Genomic DNA, 20,597 nt, shown 5'->3' with positions numbered 1-20,597 from the left:
GTGTTTATGAATGAGGAAGTTTTATAGTGAATGGGAATGACTTTTTGGGATCATCACTAATGGTCCCGAGACAATATGGGGCAGAGATAGTCTCATTTGGAATTGAAATTCGAGAATTAGTATACAGTTAATGTTGTCTGTATTATCATTTTGCCGAGGTAGTTGTTAAAAGAGTAGAAAAGTAACACTTATTCCAGATTAGTATGCTGTATTCATTAGGTTTATTTAGCATGAAATAACTTGTTTTAAAAAACACACATAAAACAAATTTCATATGTGTTTGTCTTATATAGGACCAAGCTACAGGACCCACTGGTTTTATTTGAACCTAAATCTCTGAGAATGGTTTTACAGGAGTGGCTTTCACAGTTAGAAAAAACATTTGCCATGAAGGACTTTTCAGGCATTTCAGGCACCTGCAACTCATCCACGACATCGAATGAGGATGTGCTATTGTTTGATGAGTCAAAAAATGGAATATTGGTTGAAGATAATGGAAAAGAAGAAAGGGACTCTTCAGGCAATGAAGAAACTGTTGATCACACGGCATGTGAATCTGTAAATAGTCTGAGGGAGCCCTTGGATGACCTCTTTCGAGTATGTTCTCCATGCAGCATAGCAAACGGTCTCCGGAAAGACCTGGCTGAATTGACAACATTGTGTTTGGAATTGAATGTACTGAATTCTGAGATCAAAAGCACAAGTGGACATGCGGACCACTCTTTGCAACAGTGCTCTTCTGAAATTCTGGCTTGTCAATTCCTAAAGAAGTACTTTTTTCTCCTGGACTTGAAGAGAGCAAAGGAGAGTATCAAGCTTACTTACGCTAACCATCATTGTGTTTGGGATACTTTTATCGAAGGATTGAAAGGTAATAGTCAGATTGCTTTACCAAAGGTAGCAATTGATATAGAGTACCTTGGCATTTGCCCTCAATTTAATTTTTAATAGTTCTTCATATGTTGCTTTAATTTGCATCTGTATCATAAGAAACTAGTTTTCTTTCTTTCAACCATATTTAGAAAATGACAGCAGTGTTAGAGAAGTTGGGGTTAAAGTAAGATTTTTATAAGTATAGATATAGAAAAATGAAAAAAATCCCTCTGAGTAACTTAGTAATATTGAAATAATGTTTACCATTTATTGAGTACTATTGTGTACCACTATTTATGCTAAATACTTTCCAGGCATTGTTTCATTTTATCCTTACAACAGTCTTCAGAGGAGATGGGTGTTATTCCATTTAATAGGTGAGGAAACAGGCACAGGGAGATTATAATCGTTAAGTAGGTTACACTGCTGTAATATCTCATGAAATATTAACTCAGATATTGCAGAAGTTTATTTGTTGCTTATATGCTAGTTTAAGGCAGATGTTTCAGGTCAGTAGGTATGGTAATCCAGAGTTCTGAGTTCCTTCCATTTTTTTTGAGTTCCATCCTCCTTTGGGTTTGTGATTGAGATTGGTTTGTGACGTGCTAGAGAAAGCACATGGAAGAGCCAAACATGCTCTTACTTATAAGCTTGGCCTGGTGGTCGCTTACATCTCTTCTGTTCACTTTCCATTGGTAAGAATTCTATCACATGACCCCGTTTGACTGCAAAGGAGACTGGGAAATGTAATGTATCCAGGTGTCCAGAAGGAAGAGAATAGATGTGGGTGAAAAGCTTGTATGTCTGCCTTGGAGATTTGGTTGACAGCCAGCAGTCTTTCTTTTACACTTGATTGAAGGTCACATTACTTGTCATCCTCACATAGAAACCAGCTCTCATACTCCAGAGACCATGCATGCTCTTTCTACTGCATAGGCCCATGTTTTTGAAGAGGTGAATTTTTTAAATTCAACATTCTGCTTGAATCAAAGATGCCGTGTGTCTTATACTTGGTTTAGACTTTAAACACACTTTTCATTTATTAGAAAAGTGAATAGTCACAAGTCAAAATACATTTTTATATTATTGACTTAAAGATCTTTTTGTTTTCTAGACAATGGATCTATAATTACGGTTCTGCTTCAGTTGATATTTAACTGTTAAAAGTATAAGAAATGATTTCAGTTTCTTTTTCTGAGTTGAGGTAGACTTTTATGTGAAATAAGAAAAATTATTTCTCTTCAAGTAGGTTCAGATGTTTGACATTATTACTTACTGGAAATTTGCTATGTATGTTTCTATTATGTGATCATACCCAACCCTGATCACAGGAAAATAACAGAAAAGAGTCTCTTCAGCCTGATTGGTTGTTAACTTAGTACCAGAGCTGTCTAGAGCAAGCCTGGTGGTTAGTTTGAGATTATACACTGTTTGCTTGAATTTAGGGTTACATTTGGCTTAGCTTCCACCCAATCATAAAACTTATCCTTACTTTGTAAGCTTTAAATGATGGCCTCCTCCCTGAATTACCTTAAGTACTCATTGCTTGATACAATCAAATAGGAAATAATAAAACTGAGAAGAACTGATTTTAAAAAATCAGAACTTGAATATTGGTGTTTTAGAAATGGGTTGTTGAGCAGGCTCCACCCTTGCAGTAATATTGTAATTATTGAAAACAGTCTTTTAACTATAAGTGGCTTTTAATTAGATCATCATTCACTTTATTTATCACACTTGGCTTTAAATGAATTGGCTATTACCAAAAGTCAAGTCTTTGTTCAGAGAAAGAAGATTTGCTATACATGTTTAAGAAAAAAATAGGTTAGTCCAGCTGGTGTGGTTCAGTAGTCGAGCATCAACCCAGGAACCAAGAGGTCATTGATTGACTCCCAGGCGGAGCACATGCCTGAGTTTCCCAATAGGGGGCATACAGGAGGCAGCCAGTGATGATGTTTCTCTCTCATTTGATGTTTCTCTCTGTCCCTCTCCCTTCTTTTCTCTAAAAATCAATAAAAACATATTTTAAAAAATAGTTCAAAAATTTTAAATTAATTTAATTAAATTGCAATAACTTATTTCGTTCCAAAAGATGGCTTAGGGGCGCTGGTTCTAGAAAAACAGGAATTTGGCATTGATAGTATACATATATACTGTATATCTCTTTTTCAAGGGTAATAGAGACATATATTGGTGATCTGTTACTTTGTCTTTAAAACTTGTAATATGCTTGGCCTCCCAATTTGGTTTTAAGGTTCTTAAAAGCAGAGGTTGTATCTTGTTCTTGTGTGTCTCTCCTGTGGTGCTTAATGAGCATAGGGCCTTGCACAGGGTAAGGTGCATGAGTAATGGTTGTTGAACCAATGTGTTCATGAATTAAATATTTACAGTTATGAGATGAAGGGAAAGGATATGTTTTATCTTTCAGAAATGGCAAGTTCCAATCCTACATTTATGGAGATGGAAAAAGGAGATCTACCAACAAAATTAAAATTAGTGGATGATTCAGTCCCTTTTGACAGTCCTTTGTTGATTGCTTATGCTACCCAGTAAGTTGTTGTATATGTTGTTTATATGAACTTAAATCACATGCTTTTTTTTTTTTGGTTTTGGCCTGTAAAGTTTTACTCAGTTGCATGTTGGTCAGCTTCTTGTTAATATATTTATTTTTATTTTTAATAAGTACTTAGATAATGTAACCAAGCTATATCATATCACTGGAGTTGGAGACTAATATGTTTTGTTTTTAAATGCAGATTGTATGAGAAGTTTGGGGAATCTGCCCTTCGATCCTTGATCAAGTTTTACCCATCAATTTTGCCGTCGGATGTCATGCAACTTTGTCATCGTCATCCTGCTCAGTTTTTGGCCTATTTAGACAGTCTGGTGAAATCGAGGCCTGAAGATCACCGGTAAGAAGGCGAGAATTATTTGCAGACTCTTCTTTCTTCGGATAGGGTATTATCCCTCTTGTATAAGCAGTTGTAGCATTTTTACTGTCAGCTGCCACTGAATTGAGGCCTCTACAATGGAAGAGGAGGATCTGGGCAGTTGAAATTAGACTGAGGTTTCATTTTCTATCTGCACACAGCCCCTGTTATTGAGACTGGCTATTCCCACCCTGTACCACCACCCCTCTTCTTCCTTTGATTGATTCATATTTGCCATACTGACTTTTATTTCTCTTTTTATTTTTGGCTGTTTGGTGTTTTCCTTATTATCTTGGGGCTCAACTGTTCATTTAAAAGGCTATTAGGCTTTCACCAGCTTTTCTAGACATTTTGTAGCAGAAGTTATTTTATTCATTATATTGATCCCTCAGTAATATTTTCACATCCCTACAATTTATATTTCCTTTCTCAGCATGAAAAGTGGTGACTTTTCCCCTACTTCCTTTCTCTTAGGCAATCCTTCCTTGAGTCCCTTCTACAACCAGAGTCTTTAAGATTGGATTGGCTGCTGTTGGCAGTGTCCCATGATGCTCCCCCAATCACAAGTACTATGGATGATGAAGGAAATCCCAGGTATAGAAGTCCTCTTTTTAAGCTCTGATGTTCCTTTGGAATGGAGCTGGTTTATTCACATATAGCATCTGGGCTTACTTCAGGAACAGCTCTGGAAGAGACTGAGCCAAGTTATGGTAGTAAAGAGATTGAGTGCACTTCCTAGTGGTTCTGAACATTTTTTAGTTATAGATCCTATTAAGAACCTGATTTCTCTTAGAAAAATGCATATCCATGCAAAATTTTGCACAGAAAACAAAACTGACCCTTTTAAGCTCTTTCATGGACCCACATTAAGAACTCTTGATAACCAAACCTGTGTTAGAAGTGTTACATGCACCTCTCACAGACACCAGAGAGGTGTTACCGGAAAGCCCCCTGAGTTGAAGGAAGAGGGCTGTCCCCACCTTGATTCTTGTCATGCTCATAAGAATGAATTCTAACGAGTGACTCCCAGATAACTGTGTTGTGTTAAAGTGAATTTATTAAGAAAGTAAGACATACAAATTTATTAGAGGAACAAGGCAAGCAAATTTATCATTCTGCATAATGCACGGATGGGCTCTCTTGGCTAATCCCAGGAGTTAGTGGGGTGTGGATTTGTGGGGCGGGGGGGGGGGGGGGGGGGGGGGGAGGGACGGGGGAGGGTTTGCCTTATATACTTTTTTGTCTATAGATTTTAAAACTCCTTTGCCAAATATCTTGGCTAATTTTCAAGGTCCCCTTTTTACTTTGTTTTGGCTTGCCCAGAATTTGTGAGAAGCACCTGGCAATTTTATCTTGCCAAGCCCCGAGACTGCTGGCTTCTCTGTTTAGGAAATGGGATGAGATAAGACTGCATTCTTCCTTCTTTCCCCTTCCTCATTCCTCTAGGCTGTCTTTGGAGAGCCGTTAACCATTTGCTCTCATATGTCCTAGGCTGGGGAAGATAAGGGCTTGTTATTTACAAGCCAGCTGCAAGCTGTCCAAACTGCTTGGTCTTATTTTAATTTTCTTGTCTCAGTTTCCCTATTCCTCCTGCCCTGGAATTTTTGTAGTTTTTTGCTATCCTGTAACAGAAGGGAAAAAATTGTGCATATGTGTTTGTGTGTTTTTTCTCCCTAGAAATTTCTAGACATACCTGATTTAGGATTACAAAAAATAAGAATTCATAAAAAATACACACTGATACTTATAATGTATCAGAAATGATTCTTGTATTTTCCTGCAGAGAAGCTTTAAAAGCCCCCAAATACCTATCCTATATGTCTAAACAAAAGTTATGGAAGGATATACAGTGGCTATTTGAGTGGATGGAAGTATAGGCTTCTTGCTTTTGTTTTTGATTACCTAAAAATGTCTAATTATAAATAATAAATAGGTATTTGTGATAGGAAAAATGTTTTTAATTTTTCAAAATCCAAGTAAAAATGTTTGAAAAATATAATAATAGAACAAATATAATGAAATTCTGCTCTTACCTATTAGATGACTAATAAGCATTTTGTAGAATATAATTCCTATCTAATTTAGGGAGTTTTTCATTTCACAGGCCTCATTCACACTTGTTTTCCTGGGGTTACAGTCAGCTGATCCTTCATCTAATTAAATTACCCGCAGATTTTACAACCAAAGAGAAAATGACTGACATCTGCAGGTCTCATGGGTAAGAGAATTTTCTTATAAGCTGAAGTTAAGATTAGAATCATTTCAGTTAATAACTTTGTAGTAGTTAAGGGCCTGAATTGATATACTTTATCACTTGCGAATACTCTTTGCTACAGGAAAGTATCTTAAGTAATAGTTAAGTACACAAACTTTTCCTTTTAATTTTTGTGCATATTTTTTCTTTGTGTGGAAGAGACTGGCCCTTGCTAATTCCTCTCTCTTCCCTTCTGCTTAGTTGCTAACCCCAGGCATGCTATTTAAGCTCTAGACTGTCATTTGAATTATAATAGCTATAGGGTTGTCCAAATTGGGAGGAATTAGAATGTTCTCTGGAGAACTGCTGGTGAAGGACTCAGGGAGGAGGTGAAACTTTGGAGGTAAGCCCTGAAGGCTGGATAGGATTTGTATTTAAAAGGAACCAGGAGGAGGGCTGGTGAGGTTTAAGAAACAAGAATAAGGGCAGGAAAAACTGACATTACTTTTTATACATACCGCAGACTAGTCAGTTACTTATTGCCTAGCCATGTTATCATATGGCTTCACCTGGATTATATTCTTTTGAAGATAGGGACCTGTTTCTTCCTTTTCCCTTATAATGGCAGGTACTTGATACATGTTTATTTATTGATAATGAAGGATGAGACTTGCTAGGTGGTGGGTGATGAGATCAAGGGGGACCTTGAAAGTTGGTCAGAAGAATTTAGTCATCAGTTGAGACCTTTTAGACTTTTGCGTATGACATAAAAATGGAGCTTTCTGGAAATCATTTTTGGTGTCGAACATGGGAAAGGTTGGAGACAGGAAGGCCAGCTTAGAAGCTATTGCAGTAATTCATTCTTAACTGAATTGGTGATTAGTAAGGCAGCAAAAGGACCACATTCAAGGGACATTTAGAAGGAAAATGCAGTGGGATTTATAATACTGGATATAGCAAATGAAGGGGGAGAAGAGTCAAGGAAAACTTTCACATTTGGAGAAAATATGCTAATTTCTTTTGAATCTTTACATTTATAAAGTGTGTATATATATATAAAATAATTGGTGCTTGGCCTCGAATGTCAGTATTAACGACCAGCTTTTATTCTTTTTTCTTATACACTCCAGATCAGGGCTGTCTGACAGAACTTTGTGATAATGGAAATATTCTGCACTGTCCAATATGATAGCCATTAGCCACATGTGACCATTGAGTACTTGAAATATGGATTGGTCAGCTGAAGAACTGACTTTTAAATTTTATTTACTTTTACTTAATTTAAATTTAAACATTTATTTTTTATAGATTTTTTTACAGAGAGGAAGGGAGAGAGTTAGAGTTAGAAACATCGATGAGAGAGAAACATCGATCAGCTGCCTCTTGCACACCCCCTACTGGGGATGTGCCGGAAACCAAGGTACATGCCCTTGACCTGAATCGAACCTGAGACCTTTCAGTCCACAGGACGACGCTCCATCCACTGAGCCAAATAGCCACATGCACCTAGTATCTTTTGTAATGGACTGTGCAGCTCCAGATAAACTCACTACCTTTTATTCCTTTCTTCAACTTTGGTTTCTTTAAAGTTTCTGGCCTGGATATCTTACCCTCTGTTTGGAGCTGGAGAGAAGAAGAGAGGCCTTCACCAACATAGTATATTTGAATGATGTGAGCCTGATGGATGGGGACAGTGGTATGTAAATCCCATTTGGTTACTCTTGGTTGTAGTATTGTAGAAGTCACTTCAGACCTTCAATAAAGAAATTTGGTGGACATTTCAGTGATCATGTATATAATTCTAGCTAGCTGTCAAATTTGTGGTTTGTTTTTTAAAATTCTGTATTGGTAATTATAAAATCATAATTAGGAATAAACTACAGACAACTTTTCTATTTAAAGAGTGCCTGCTGTGTGTTAGGCACTGTAGTAGGTGCTTTTCCAATTACTGTTTAAATGAAATAACAAACCCTTGGTAGTTACTATTATTTTTATTCTACAGAAGTTATGACTAAAGCACAGAGAAAGGACAGTTAAGTTTCCCAGAATCATACAACTGGTGGAGCTGGTGTTCAGACACCTGTTTGACAATCTCTCATTTCTCTGCATTGTGTTGATTTTTTACATAACCAAACGTTAGCGATCGTTAAGATGAACTTAAGGTGGAGTAGCAGTCAGATTTCCCTAAGCTTTCACAAGTATTTAGATACTCTTTAAAGAAATTTAATTTTTAGATAAAATGGCAATCAGAAGGCCAAGACTTTGACACACGGTATCTGAAGTCTGAGGGTCCATGCTGCACTCAGACTTGGTCTGTTTTATGGTGTTGCCTTATTCATCTAAGTGCAGACATGCCAACAGCAAGACATCAGGGTCCTTCAGTGTGATCTGCAGTCTTTTTCAGCCCTGCTAGTGTAGGAAAGGGAATGTGAGACCAGAACAAAGTAGTCAGTTGACTGGCAAGGGTTAGCTTCATATGTCACAGCTATAGCAAAAAGTACTGAGGTCATCTTTGTTTCAGAAGTGAGAACGGGGGCCAGGTGGTTCTGAAGGACTAGAACCATAGACATGCATACATTTCTGAACAATAACCAGGAGAGTTAAAATATAAATGGCTTATATTTTTAAAGTTACATGATGTTTATTATATTAAAAAAAAACAAATTTAGGAAGCATAAAGAAAATGTCTTTCCCATTCAGATAGAAGTACTCTTAATATTTTGTTAATATAATAATAGTAGCTATTTTTGCCCCTGGTGTATTAAATGGGGTCTTTTCTTGATACTTTTCTCTCCTCCTAACTCATGTTAATCACTCCAAGTTGTGTTGATTCTACTGCCAAATTCTGTTTCTACTTTCTTTTGGTCCACTAGCATCACTCTGGTCCTACTGGTAGCTACTTGCTTAGACTACTGCAGTAACCTCATTATTGGTTATCTGGTTTCCATTCTTGTTCATTCTTAATCCATTTTACTTAGGCAGCCAGAATGATTCCTTTAAACCAAAATTGGATTATGTGGCACCCTCCTTGAAACCCCTTACATTGAACCTAAGAATAAAATTCACATTCTTTTTAAAAAAATTATTTAAAAAAATGCTTTTATTTATTTTTGTTAGAGATAGAGGAAGGGAGAAGGCTAGAGAGACAGAAACTTCAATGAGAGAGAAACATTGATCGGCTGTCTCTGCATACTCCACACCGGGGATTGAGCCAGCAGCCTGGGCATGTGCCCTGACCAGGAATCTAACCGGTTACCTCTTGATTCATGGGTCGATGTTCAACCAGCAGGGCAAAATCCACATTCTTAAGCTAGACTCTTTTTAAAATATATATATATATATTTCAGAGAGGAAGGGAGAGGGAGAGAGAGATAGAAACATCAATGATGAGGGAGAATCATTGATCGGCTGCCTCCTGCACGTCCCCTACTGAGGATCGAGCTTGCAACCTGGGCATGTGCCCTTGACCAGGAATCGAACCTGGGACCCTTAAGTCCACAGGCTGATGCCCTATCCACTGAGTCAAACTGGATAGGGCTAAGCCAGACTCTATCATCTCGTTCTCACTACTCACTATTGCCTTTGTGCGCTATAGGCCTTTTATGAAGTTCATTGAGTTCAAGTTCTTTTCTGTGTCAGGACATCCTCAATATTTCCTTTGTCAGAAATACAGGCTTCTTTACTCTCCATTCCTGACACTTTCCACTTCAAGTCTGTGCATATTTGGGTAACATGCACATGCTATATACCTAAACTTGTCTCACTTTTCAGCTCTCTGCTTAAATGTCACTTCCCCATAAAGCCCCTCTCAGATTCTCCAGAAAAACCTACCATTCTCTCTAATGGTTCCTTGATCTTTTCTCTTATAGCACTTATCTATAATAATAAAAGCGTAATATACTAATTAGACCGGACTGCCAAATGACCTTCCAGACGTCATTCCAGATGTCCTTCTGGATGAAGCCGCTGCAGCAGGGCAGAGGCAGTTAGGGGCGATCAGGCAGGCAGGCAGGCAGAGTGGTTAGGGGCAATCAGGCAGGCAGGCAGGCAGGCAGGCAGGCAAGCGGTTAGGAGCCAGTGGTCCCGGATTGAGAGAGGGTGCAGGCCAGGCTGAGAGACATCCCCCCACACCCGTGCATGAATTTCATGTACTGGGCCTCTAGTAAGTATATAAGGATAGTGCATTTATGTGTTTGTCTAAGATCTGTCTCCTTTGCTGTAAATCCCAGAAGAGTTCTTCATTGCACATTCAGTGCCCAGCATAGAATATGCCCTGGGTAATTAATGAGTCAATGAAAGAATATTGAAGTTAATTTGTGGCTTTTCCCTGTTATGAACTATTTATTCAGCAGATGTTCAGAAAACACCTTTGTGTTAGGGTGATGAGATTTGTTCTCTAATATTTGTATGTTTTGCAACTAAATGTTTTCATAAACTGTTTTGACTGTCTCCTATGTGCAGGCAGAGTACAAAGAGCAGTCAGAGCCATTATTTCTATGTTTTTGTGTGTTTGTGTAGGTTGGATCCCAGAAACCATGGAGGAGTGGAAACTTCTCCTACATCTTGTTCAGAACAAAAACACAACGCCAGCCCCCCAGAATTCACCAAATGGGAGCTTCAGTGATGGGCCTTCCCCTGTTAACCTGGAGAATGTAGCACTGTTGTTAGCTAAGGCCATGGGTCCAGATCGGGCCTGGTCACTGCTACAGGAATGTGGTTTGACACTTGAGCTGTCAGAGAGGTTTACCAGAACCTGCGATATCCTAAGGATTGCCGAGAAAAGACAGAGGTAATACCTGTCTGTCATGCCCTCTCCATAGGTGCTTGGGGAATGTGGAAACCCCAGATTTTCAGAGGGGGATGTGACTAGAAAGAGCATCTAGTCCCAACCCCTAACAACAGATGAGGGGACTGAGACTCACCTGTTGATTAAGGTGATTAAGGGAAGAGGCTAAAGTAATATTTTGTTCACAATCATGACCAAGACAGTTTGGATTAATGTGAATGAATATAAAAATTTGATGTGTACTCAGTTCTTTAAGAATATTATTGGTATCATGCCCTGGCCGGTTTGGCTCAGTGGATAGAGCATCGGCCCGTGTACTGAAAGGTCCCAGGTTTGATTCCGGTCAAGGGCATGTACTTTGGTTGCGGGCACATCCCTGGTAGGGGGTGTGCAGGAGGCAGCTGACTGATGTTCCTCTCTCATCGATGTTTCTGACTCTCTGTCCCTCTCTCTTCCTCTCTGTGAAAATCAACAAAATATATTTTAAGAAACCAAAAAAAAAAAAAAAAAAAAAAGAATATTATTGGTATCAAATGCCTAATTGTCTTACGTTTTTTGTTTTTTTTTTCAGTTGTGGTCAAGTACAGATAACATAAAATTAACCATCTTAACCATTTTTTAGTGTTTGGTTCAGTAGTGTTATGTGTATCCATAGCATTGTGCAGCTCAATTCCAGAGCTTTTTCATCTTGCAAAACTCTCTACCCATTAAACAATAACTTCTCATTTTCCCCTCCACCCAGCCCCTGGCAACTGCCATTCTACTTTCTGTCTCTATGATTGTGACTATTCTAAATACCTCATTTAAATGGAATTATACAGTATTTGTCTTTTTGTAACCGGCTTATTTCACTTAGTGTAATGTCCTCGAGGTTCATCCATATTGTAGCAAGTGTCAGAATTCCCTTCATTTTTTAAGGCTAAATAATATTCTATAATATGTGTATACCACATTTTGTTTATCCATTCATTTGTTAATGTACACTTGGGTTGCTTCTACCTCTTGTCTGTTGTGAGTAATGCTGCTATAAACATGCTTGTATAAAATGTCTCTTTGAGACTTTCCTTTCAATTTTTTGGAGTATGCTCAGAAGTGGAATTGCTGGATCATATGGTAATTTTATTTTTAATTTTTTGAGGAACTGTTATAACTTTTTTCCATAGAGGCTCACCATTTTACATTCTTGTCAACAATGCACAAAGGTTCCAATTTCTCTACATTCTTTTCAGTACTAGTTATTTTCTGTGTGTGTGTGTGTGTGTGTGTGTGTGTGTGTTTAGTAGTTGTCTTATGGTGGTATCTTGTAGTTCTTATTTGCATTTCTCTAATAATTAGTGATGTTCAGCATCTTTTTAATATGCTTGTTGCTATTTGTATGTCATCTTGGAGAAGTACCTATTCAAGTGTTTTTGCCCATTTTCAGTTGCACTATTTGTTTTTTTGTTGTATGAGTTTGTATACATTTTCTATATTAATCTCTATAGATACATGATTTACAAATGTATTCTCCTGTTCTGTAGGACAGGATGCCTTTTAACTATGTTGATTGTGTCTTTCGATGCATAGAGTCAGACAGCTTTTGAATCCTCTAATTATTTGTGGTTTTTAAAGTTTCTTTGGAAAGAATGAACAATGAGAACTAAATTTACTTGTTTCTTTCCTTTGTGATTTCAGAGCCTTGATACAAAGCATGCTTGAAAAATGTGATCGGTTTCTCTGGTCTCAGCAGGCCTAGTGGAAGAAGATTCAACAGGATGTCATAACATTTTAAGGAAAATGGAATCATACTCCTGAATCTTCCGAATGCGTTTGTTATTGAAGGAAAGGCACCACTTGAAAACCCTGCTGCCTTATTGGGAGTACTTTGGCCAGTGTCTGTAACCTCTGTATTTATGGCTTATCTGTGACCTCAGTGATTCTCAACTAAAGAATCTTGAATCAGTCCTTGTTTGCTGATATGAAGAGTTCTGTAATCAGAATGTGAATGCTCACAGCTATGCAGTCCTTACTAGTATTCTGAACAACAGTGTTATTTATTTCTTGCTTGTGGATTGGGGGAGCAAAAGTTTCTCATTCTGATCACACGAAGACAGATCATATAATTGACAGGAGTTGAATTCTTTTTTATTCTTGTCTAGGGCAGTTGAGAAATTACTGAAATATGACCTGGTGTAATGGAATTAATACAAAAAAGAAGTGAAACACTGGAGACTCAAATTAGATATTTAAGTGAAATGGCCCCATATTTAATTTGAACTAATTTAAAATACATTTTTTCTAGTATTTGACATTTTATAATCTGAATTTGACATTTTATACAACTGACTAATTCATTACTGATAATGTTTTAACTTGAATTTTTCCTAAACAGAGTAGTTCAAAGAAATCATCCACTTTTAGAAATTATTTTTTTAAAGTCACAATAAAGAAAGGCTAAGAACTAATGAATACTGAAGCAAGTGCTTGTATTATTTAAGCCAAGTACTAGATTGCGATTTGTCGGGCTTCTATAGATATAGCATGTTATATTAATAATAAATGTAAAATCTGATTAAAGTTTTCATTTGAATAGAATATAGACATGAAGTTTATTGTGAGCAATTTGCAGGAAGGTATGGGTTAGATTCAGTGTGGGGTAAGCAAAGTGTTGGGTACTCGAATGATTCACTTTTTTTTTTTTTTTTTTTCATTTATAACACAGCCAGAGATCTATAGACAAAATTACTGTCATACTTTTACATGACATTTAGGTATGATGTAACCTGATGGGTTAAAGAGATTGTCAGAGAAAAAGTTCACAAAGCTTCTTAGAATTTTGAGAAACCTTACGATTCTGGTCAACAGTGTGTGGTGGCAGTAAGGGTATGGGGCAGTAATGGTGGTGGGGTGTGTGTCTGTGTGGTATTTCCCCATACTAAGTTCTCCACCAGCTTGGGTGTCCGACAATTCAAATCAATTCTTATACTATCTACATGGAGATAGTATCAGATTCTGTTGGCTAAGGGATGTTAAATAAAAACCTTCGTAGCCAAGAGCTTTTGTGAAAGAAAGGGCTTGTTGAGCCCTGTGCCAGTCAGAAAAAGGACTGAGTCCTGGGTCATATAGTCGAAACCACCAGCATCAGGGCAGGATGTAGAAGATTAATATTTGTCTGCAGTCTTGGAGCTGATGCGGGTTTTTTTTTGTTTTTTTTTTTTCAATCCTCACCAGAAGAGTGAGGATGTATATATTTTTAAAGAGAGTGGAAGGGTGGAAGGGAGGGGACTGGGGGAGAGAGTAACATCGACCTCAGAGAGACACATCAGTTGGTTGCCTCCTGCTCTCACCCTGACCAGGGCAAGGATTGAACCTGCATTCGAGGTATGTGCCTTTGACCTGGAATGGAACCTGAGACCCTTTGGTCTGAGGGCCAGTGCTCTAACCACTTAGCAAACCGGGCCCAATGGAGCTTTCTAAAAATGGTTTGGGGAAGGAAGATGAAAGTTGTTTTGAAAGAATTTATAGAAAATAGAGTTGGGAAAAAGTGAAGTGGGGGAAGTTCTAGGATAGGTGCATAGTCCTTATGGAAGAATTGTTTACTATTTCTGGGTTGGTTGTGGACAAAAGTCCAGAAAGTTTGTCCATGGATAAGCAGGATGCAGTGGTGTCTGGAAATCTATTATTTTTAGGCTAGGGGCCCAGTGCACGAAATCACACGAGACCTCAGCGTCTGTAGCGCCAGTGCGGGGTCAGGACCCCAGCATCCACCACACCGGCACGGGGGTGGGACTCAGAAAGAGTCCTGCTGCCCCTGTGGGAGGTGGGACCCAGAAACCTGCCTGCTGCCCTGGCAGGACCCAGAAACCCACCTGCACCTCCAGCTAAGTCCTCCAGAGTCAAGTCCCCGCCCACCCGTGTGCCTGCCGCGCACGCAGCCTCCTGCTGATTGGTCGTTATGGTGTGATGGTGTGACGACCACAGGCTTTTTATATAATAGATAGCTGCTAGGAAGTTGATTCAAAGTTTCAATATACATTCAGGAATGTGAATAATAGTCTTTGGTTAGTCTCCAATTGATAGCTGTTAACTGAATAACTCCAGTTGTCTCTTTCTCCCCCTCTCTGGCCAGCTGTAATTTAATTTAGGTATTTTAGAATTTTTCTCTTGTCAGAGCTCAGTTTCCCAAGACTGCCCTTCACTTTGGACACCAGTCACAAGTCTAGGTTGTTTACTGTGCTTCTGACTGACTGGCTACAAGTCAGAGGTTCCCACAATTCCCTCCTTGTGTTTGATTAATTTGCTACAGTGGCTCACAGAGCTCAGAGAAACATTTTACTTACCAGTACTAGATCACCAGTTTATTATGAAAGGATGTACCTGAGTAATAGATGGAGTTGTTGCATAGGACAAGGTGTAAGAAAAGGGCAAGGAGCTTCCGTGCCCTCTCTGAGCTCCTCTCCCTGAATCTCCACATGTTCACCAAACCAGAAGCTTTGGAACCCAGTCTGGGTTTTTATGAGACTGAATTGCATAGGCTGATCATTGGTCATTGGCGATTGGATTCTGTCTCTAGCCCCTCCCCCCTCCTGAAGGTGGGGTGTGTGTGTGGGGTGAGGCTGAAAGTTACAACATTAGGTGCAGTCTTGAGTCACCTCATTAACACAAAAACGACCTCTCCCTCACTCATCACTTAGGAAATTTCTAGGGTTTTGGGACCTCAGTTTTAGAAACTGGAACCAAGACTAAATATATGCACATGTCTCCTTATAAATCACAATATCACACCCCACTAGAATGAGAGTCTACTAAGGTAAAGAGTCAGAGATCGCCCTTCACTGTCAGCTTTTGTCACTATAACATGACTGTCCAAAAGACAACCCAGAGGAAATCTCAGAAGAAGGAGACAGCCTGACCAGGCACAATTGTGCAGTAATTTCCCAACATATATTTCTAGAGCATATTACAGCAATCCTTATTTACCAGAAGGGGACAGAGGGAAGTTTCTAGCATTAAAAAACAACAACAACAACAACAAAGACACAATTCATTTTCCAAGGCAAACTAAAAAATCCCTTTAGTTGAATATTTAAATTTTGAACAGTCATTCTGGATATTAGGCAATGTTTTTAAATGCAACTTGTATCTCTGACTTGCTAAAAATGCTACGCAGGCTGTGATTCATGGTTGCCTCAATTTTACTTTTGTTTATACACGGGACTGCAGTTTAGCAGGGCTGCAGGATAGCATAGTGGTGAGAGTCTGGGTTCTGAGACTCTCTGGCTTTGACTGTCTGCTCTGTTTCTATCAAACCTTTGGGAAGTTATTTATGTTCCTCTAAATTTCAGTTTCCTCGTCTATAAAATGGGGATAATATTAGCACCCACTAAGGGTACTTGAGGAATACATGAAGTAATGAACATGAAGCACATAGCACAGTACCAAGCACATAGAAAGTTAAGGTCAGACATACCTAGTAGTGACCACTAAATGAGAGTAAACTGGACTGCACAGTGCCTGTGACATGCTGTATGGGTGAAAAATGTTAGCTGTTGTTTGAAAGGTTTATAATGTCATCATTTCACTCAGTAGTGATCAGACCCATGTAAATTATTTTACACAATTCAGAGGAAGTGGGAAGACCAAAATTGAAGTTCATAACTATCTTGCACATATAAAATTTGTCACTATCCTGGCCACGGCTCAAAACCTTTAGTCATCCTTGCTACTTCCCCCTTCTCAACCCTCCCTGCTGTTAAAGAGAAAATCAAAGCCCAGGTCATAGAGACTGAGCAAACATCATGCCACCCCAAGGCCCAGTGGTATGCAGAGTGGTAGCTGAGAGAGACACTAATGCCTGAATTTTTTTAAATCACATCTCTTAATTAAGCTGAGAGTCTGATCAAAAGGGGGAATTGTCAAAGAGAAAGTGGCAGGCTCAAAATGGTGACACTCCTGCTAAAAACACAAGCTGCCAAATCTAGATTTTAATACTTGATCCAATTGTACTTTCAGCCTCTCTTGGAAACATAATCTTAATCAACTAGTCTGGAATTTTCTGGTTAACACCAAGGAGATAATCTGCACTGTGGGCCTTCTCCACCCCCCATAGAAAGAAGAGGCAATCTGCATGGTAAAAACCCTTCCTGGTCTCTTCCCCTAAAAAAGATGTCCTGGCGCACATCTCAGTTGATTTTTTTTCTTCTAACATTGCCAATTACTAGGTAAATCCTCTCAATTCTATGTGGTGATATTTTTCCATTCTCTTGCCCCCATCCACATTCCCATTACTTTTTGCCTAGGCAGCTGCAGCAGTCTCTTCAGACCTTTCTACACTTCTGAACACTGCCTTCCCACCACCACCTCTCCGTCTCAGCACATGGAAGTGTAAGCAACCTTAGGTATCATTTAGTCAGCGGATGGACAAACCTGCTACATCAGAATCACCACAGCAGCTTGCTAAAAAGGGATAGTGCCCAGACCTGGAACCTGTAGGTCTAGGGACTAACTTAATCTGCCTCAACTGCCTCCCACCTCACATTGCTCTTGGATTTAGGTGTAGAGTTATCCTTCTTGATAGATAAACCAGGACCCTCCCCCCTCCCCCAGCAAGAGTGCTTGTCTTGGTGTCAGGAAGTGAACAGGAGATCCACTGGCAAAATCCTTGTCCTCTAGAGGCACAGCCTTGATCAGAAGCTCTTGGTGGCTCCCCTCTGCTTTCAGAGTGAGGTCAGAGCCACAATCAGCTTTTCCCACCCGTTCATGTAGAAGAAATCTGGATTCTGGAACTTCCTGTATAACAACACAGACTTACAACACAGAGCTGCCGTGCTGAGATGATGAGCTTGGGGTTTCCAGACAACCCTGGTCTGTGGATCAAATACAGAACACAAGTGAGGCCCAGAAAATTCCCATTTGGTAGTTCTTCCAGAGGCTAAGACAAATACTAATGGCACAGCTCTGTCCTGAAGACGGAGGTTTTCCCAGATTGTGGTTCCCGCCTTGCCCAGGAAATATATCATTCCAGATGGATGAGTATTCAGTTACTATATTCCCCTGGTGATCTAGGCATATTTACACCTGCTATTTGGAGGCAAAGCCTGGCTCTGGTGACACAGTCTCAGTGCTCTCAGCCCCTGGCTGTGGAGCTTTTCCCAGTGAACTGCCTGTTTCACGGCCTGAGGCCTGTGCGGCATGCAGAGCCCCAGCTTAGCTGAGCCCTGTGTTTGGCTTAATGCCCTGCTATCACCATTTTGGAATTTTATTATGTGAACAAAGGTCCCACGTTTTTGCTTTGCCCGGTTGCCCAGACGCTCTGCAAATGGTCCTGGCTGCCATAGGGGACCTGAGGGAGGTGGAGCCTGAGACATTGCATTTCTGACAGGACCCGGGTGGTGCTGAAGCTTCTGGTCCCTGACCCCCTCTGAGCAGCAGGGTTCAGCCTGAAGTCTGGTGGGGCAGGAACCTGGCAGGAATCTGAGAGAGTGCAGAGCCCAGGCCCCTGGCAGGGGGATCACTCACCACAAACTGTTACCTGAAACATACATTTCTGTATTTCTTAAGCTTCTGTATTTTTTCCAGCAATTTAGCCTTAATTAAGTAAAGGCAGTGACATAGGGCAGTTACACAGCTTGTTCTGTTCTCGGTTTATTTAGACTTGAATAATTTTGGAGAAATGGCTTTCTGTGAGGTGTGCCTGGGAACTGGGCTTCACTGGGCCAGACACAGCTCCGGTTCTCTGGTTCCCTCCTCCCAGGCTCGTGGGTGCTCATTGGCATGGCCTTCACGCTCTGGGGATTGGAGATGGAGTTTGGGATTAGAGGAGACGACACTAATCAGACTTTCAGCCCAGCCCAGGCAGTGCAGCCCAGCCTACCAGAGTTCAGCTTTGAAGTTTGGGGCCAACCCCTAGCTAACAAAACCTTGCTGGTTATTATTATCAGAACTTACCTCCATTGGTGACCTTGTGGCTCATATTGTCCTTGAATCCCCTCATCATATGGCCATCATTTTACCCCAGCTTCTACTAGGAAACGACTTTTTTTTTTTTGGTAAGAAAACAAAAACAAGTTATTTTAAGCCAAATATTACGTGGTGTGTAGCAGGTGTAACTTTGCTGCCAGGAATGCCACAATGTCCTTAATCCTGCCATAGTGCCATAGGCCCATAGCATTTCCTATGCCTCACATGGCTCTGGGCTCCAGGTCAGGGTCCTCTGAGGTGGCTCTGTCTGTGTGGAATAACATGGTTCATGGCTGGTTCATTTCACAAGTCCATGGTATTTACATTTCTCTGTCCTTCCCAGTTGCACCCGCCTCTCTCCCCTCTTGGCTGACCAGTGCAATTTCCTCTTCTTTTATTCTCAGCCTGAGATTCCATCAGTCCCTTCACTCCTGAGAGGATGTACCATGTCCACACCTTGGGGAGGCGTGTGCTATTCCGCGGGCTTTAGAAAGGCACAGGGTGTGTGTATCAGACAAGGCTATGTACCCCTTCAGGCCCTCTGGCCCCTTGGCGTTTCCAGCCACTGCTGCAGTGGGGAGTTCCACACGGCTTTGATCCTTCTCACACAGGTGCAGCCTGGCAGCACCTGGCTTTGAGTCTGCTCCGTGACTCTGTCCATCACGCCCCAGGGAAACTCCCTGGGCACTCACACGTGCACAGCAATGGAATGTGAGCAAGTGAACATCCGAGGGCCCACCCCTGACCATGGCGATGGAAGCCAGTTGATAGGTGCTTGTATTTCACTCCTGGGGATAGTGCTGGGTCACTTTCTACTCTGTCCCTCAGAAGGTCCCGGTGGGATGAGCTCTAGCTCTGAAGCATTATGCGTAGCTGACTCTATAATACGTCCTCATGTTGGCCTTGTTCTTGCCCTGTGTTGCTCCCCAGTCTGTCCCTACAGCAAATGAAGCAAGGCAGTGGCCCACACTTAAGAAATTCACTGGTCTAGCCACGAAAAGCTACCTCTGAGGGGACAGGGTGAGGATGATTTAACAGGTGTGAGTGAAGGGCTGCTGGAACCAGAAACTGCCCCAGGAGGTGGTGCATGGGCTACCCGGAAGGCTCTTCCAGGAGCAGAATTGCTATGTGAGTGGGAGTGACGATGCGATACATTAATATGGGAGCCGTTCCTAAGGGAGAATGAAACGGACTTCTGCTGATGTCATCAGGGTAGGAGCTGGCACTGCAGAGGCCAAGGTGTCACTTGCCGGACTCCTGGGATTAGGCTCCCAGAGACGACTGGAGAGGGGCCACTGAGGGACCAGGCTTGGAGGCCGAGCAAGGGTCAGGACACAGGGATGCCTGGGAGGAGCAACAAAATAACCGGAGAGGCCTCAGCACGACCCGGAGAGAAATGGTGGGACGCATCAACACTGAGTCTGTGTTGCTGGGGGAGCCCTAGTGGAAGGCCTGGCATTTGGAGACCCCTTTTTCAGTCAGGAGAGAGAAAGCAGCCAGGAACCTGAGGAAGGAGGGTTAATGTAAAGATACACTAACTAGTAACTGGAGATTGACTTCTAAGGGATAACAAACACAGTGTGTGCACACTAGATGGCAGAAAAAGTTTGCTGGGTGCCACCAGCCAAAGTTGACAAACCAGAGGGTTCTGGACTGAGCTACTCTGATTAGGGAAAGGCTTGATGCAGGGCATCTGCCCTGTATGACACTGAGATTGTGTCCCCTAGACAAACACACAGGCACAGGCTCTGCCTTCATGTGGGTGTCCATCCATCACCCCTTGGTACCAAATGGGCAGTCCTTCTACTAAAGAACAACACAAAGTTTTCAACATTCAAACTCTTGAGCATTTATTACACAGATATGTGTGCCCTCT

At 40.8% G+C, this 20,597-nt stretch overlaps 1 protein-coding gene across 2 annotated transcripts in view; it reads left to right on the top strand.

Moving 5' to 3' along the window:
* Positions 1-13,400, top strand: part of HPS5 (HPS5 biogenesis of lysosomal organelles complex 2 subunit 2) — a 34,704-nt gene extending 21,304 nt beyond the window's left edge. For both annotated transcript variants that reach the window (XM_054725470.1, XM_028156765.2), the window contains 8 exons: positions 294-871; positions 3,302-3,422; positions 3,630-3,785; positions 4,278-4,397; positions 5,908-6,021; positions 7,587-7,693; positions 10,516-10,786; positions 12,458-13,400. In XM_054725470.1, coding sequence (XP_054581445.1) covers positions 294-871; positions 3,302-3,422; positions 3,630-3,785; positions 4,278-4,397; positions 5,908-6,021; positions 7,587-7,693; positions 10,516-10,786; positions 12,458-12,518 — 1,528 coding nt within the window. In that variant the 3' untranslated portion in view covers positions 12,519-13,400. The remainder of the gene's footprint in view (positions 1-293; positions 872-3,301; positions 3,423-3,629; positions 3,786-4,277; positions 4,398-5,907; positions 6,022-7,586; positions 7,694-10,515; positions 10,787-12,457) is intronic.
* The last annotated feature ends 7,197 nt before the right edge of the window (positions 13,401-20,597 follow it).

This window comes from Eptesicus fuscus, chromosome 13, assembly GCF_027574615.1.
Source record: "Eptesicus fuscus isolate TK198812 chromosome 13, DD_ASM_mEF_20220401, whole genome shotgun sequence".
Classification (NCBI taxonomy): Eukaryota; Metazoa; Chordata; class Mammalia; order Chiroptera; family Vespertilionidae; genus Eptesicus; species Eptesicus fuscus.
This window is presented reverse-complemented; position numbering and strand designations above follow the sequence as displayed.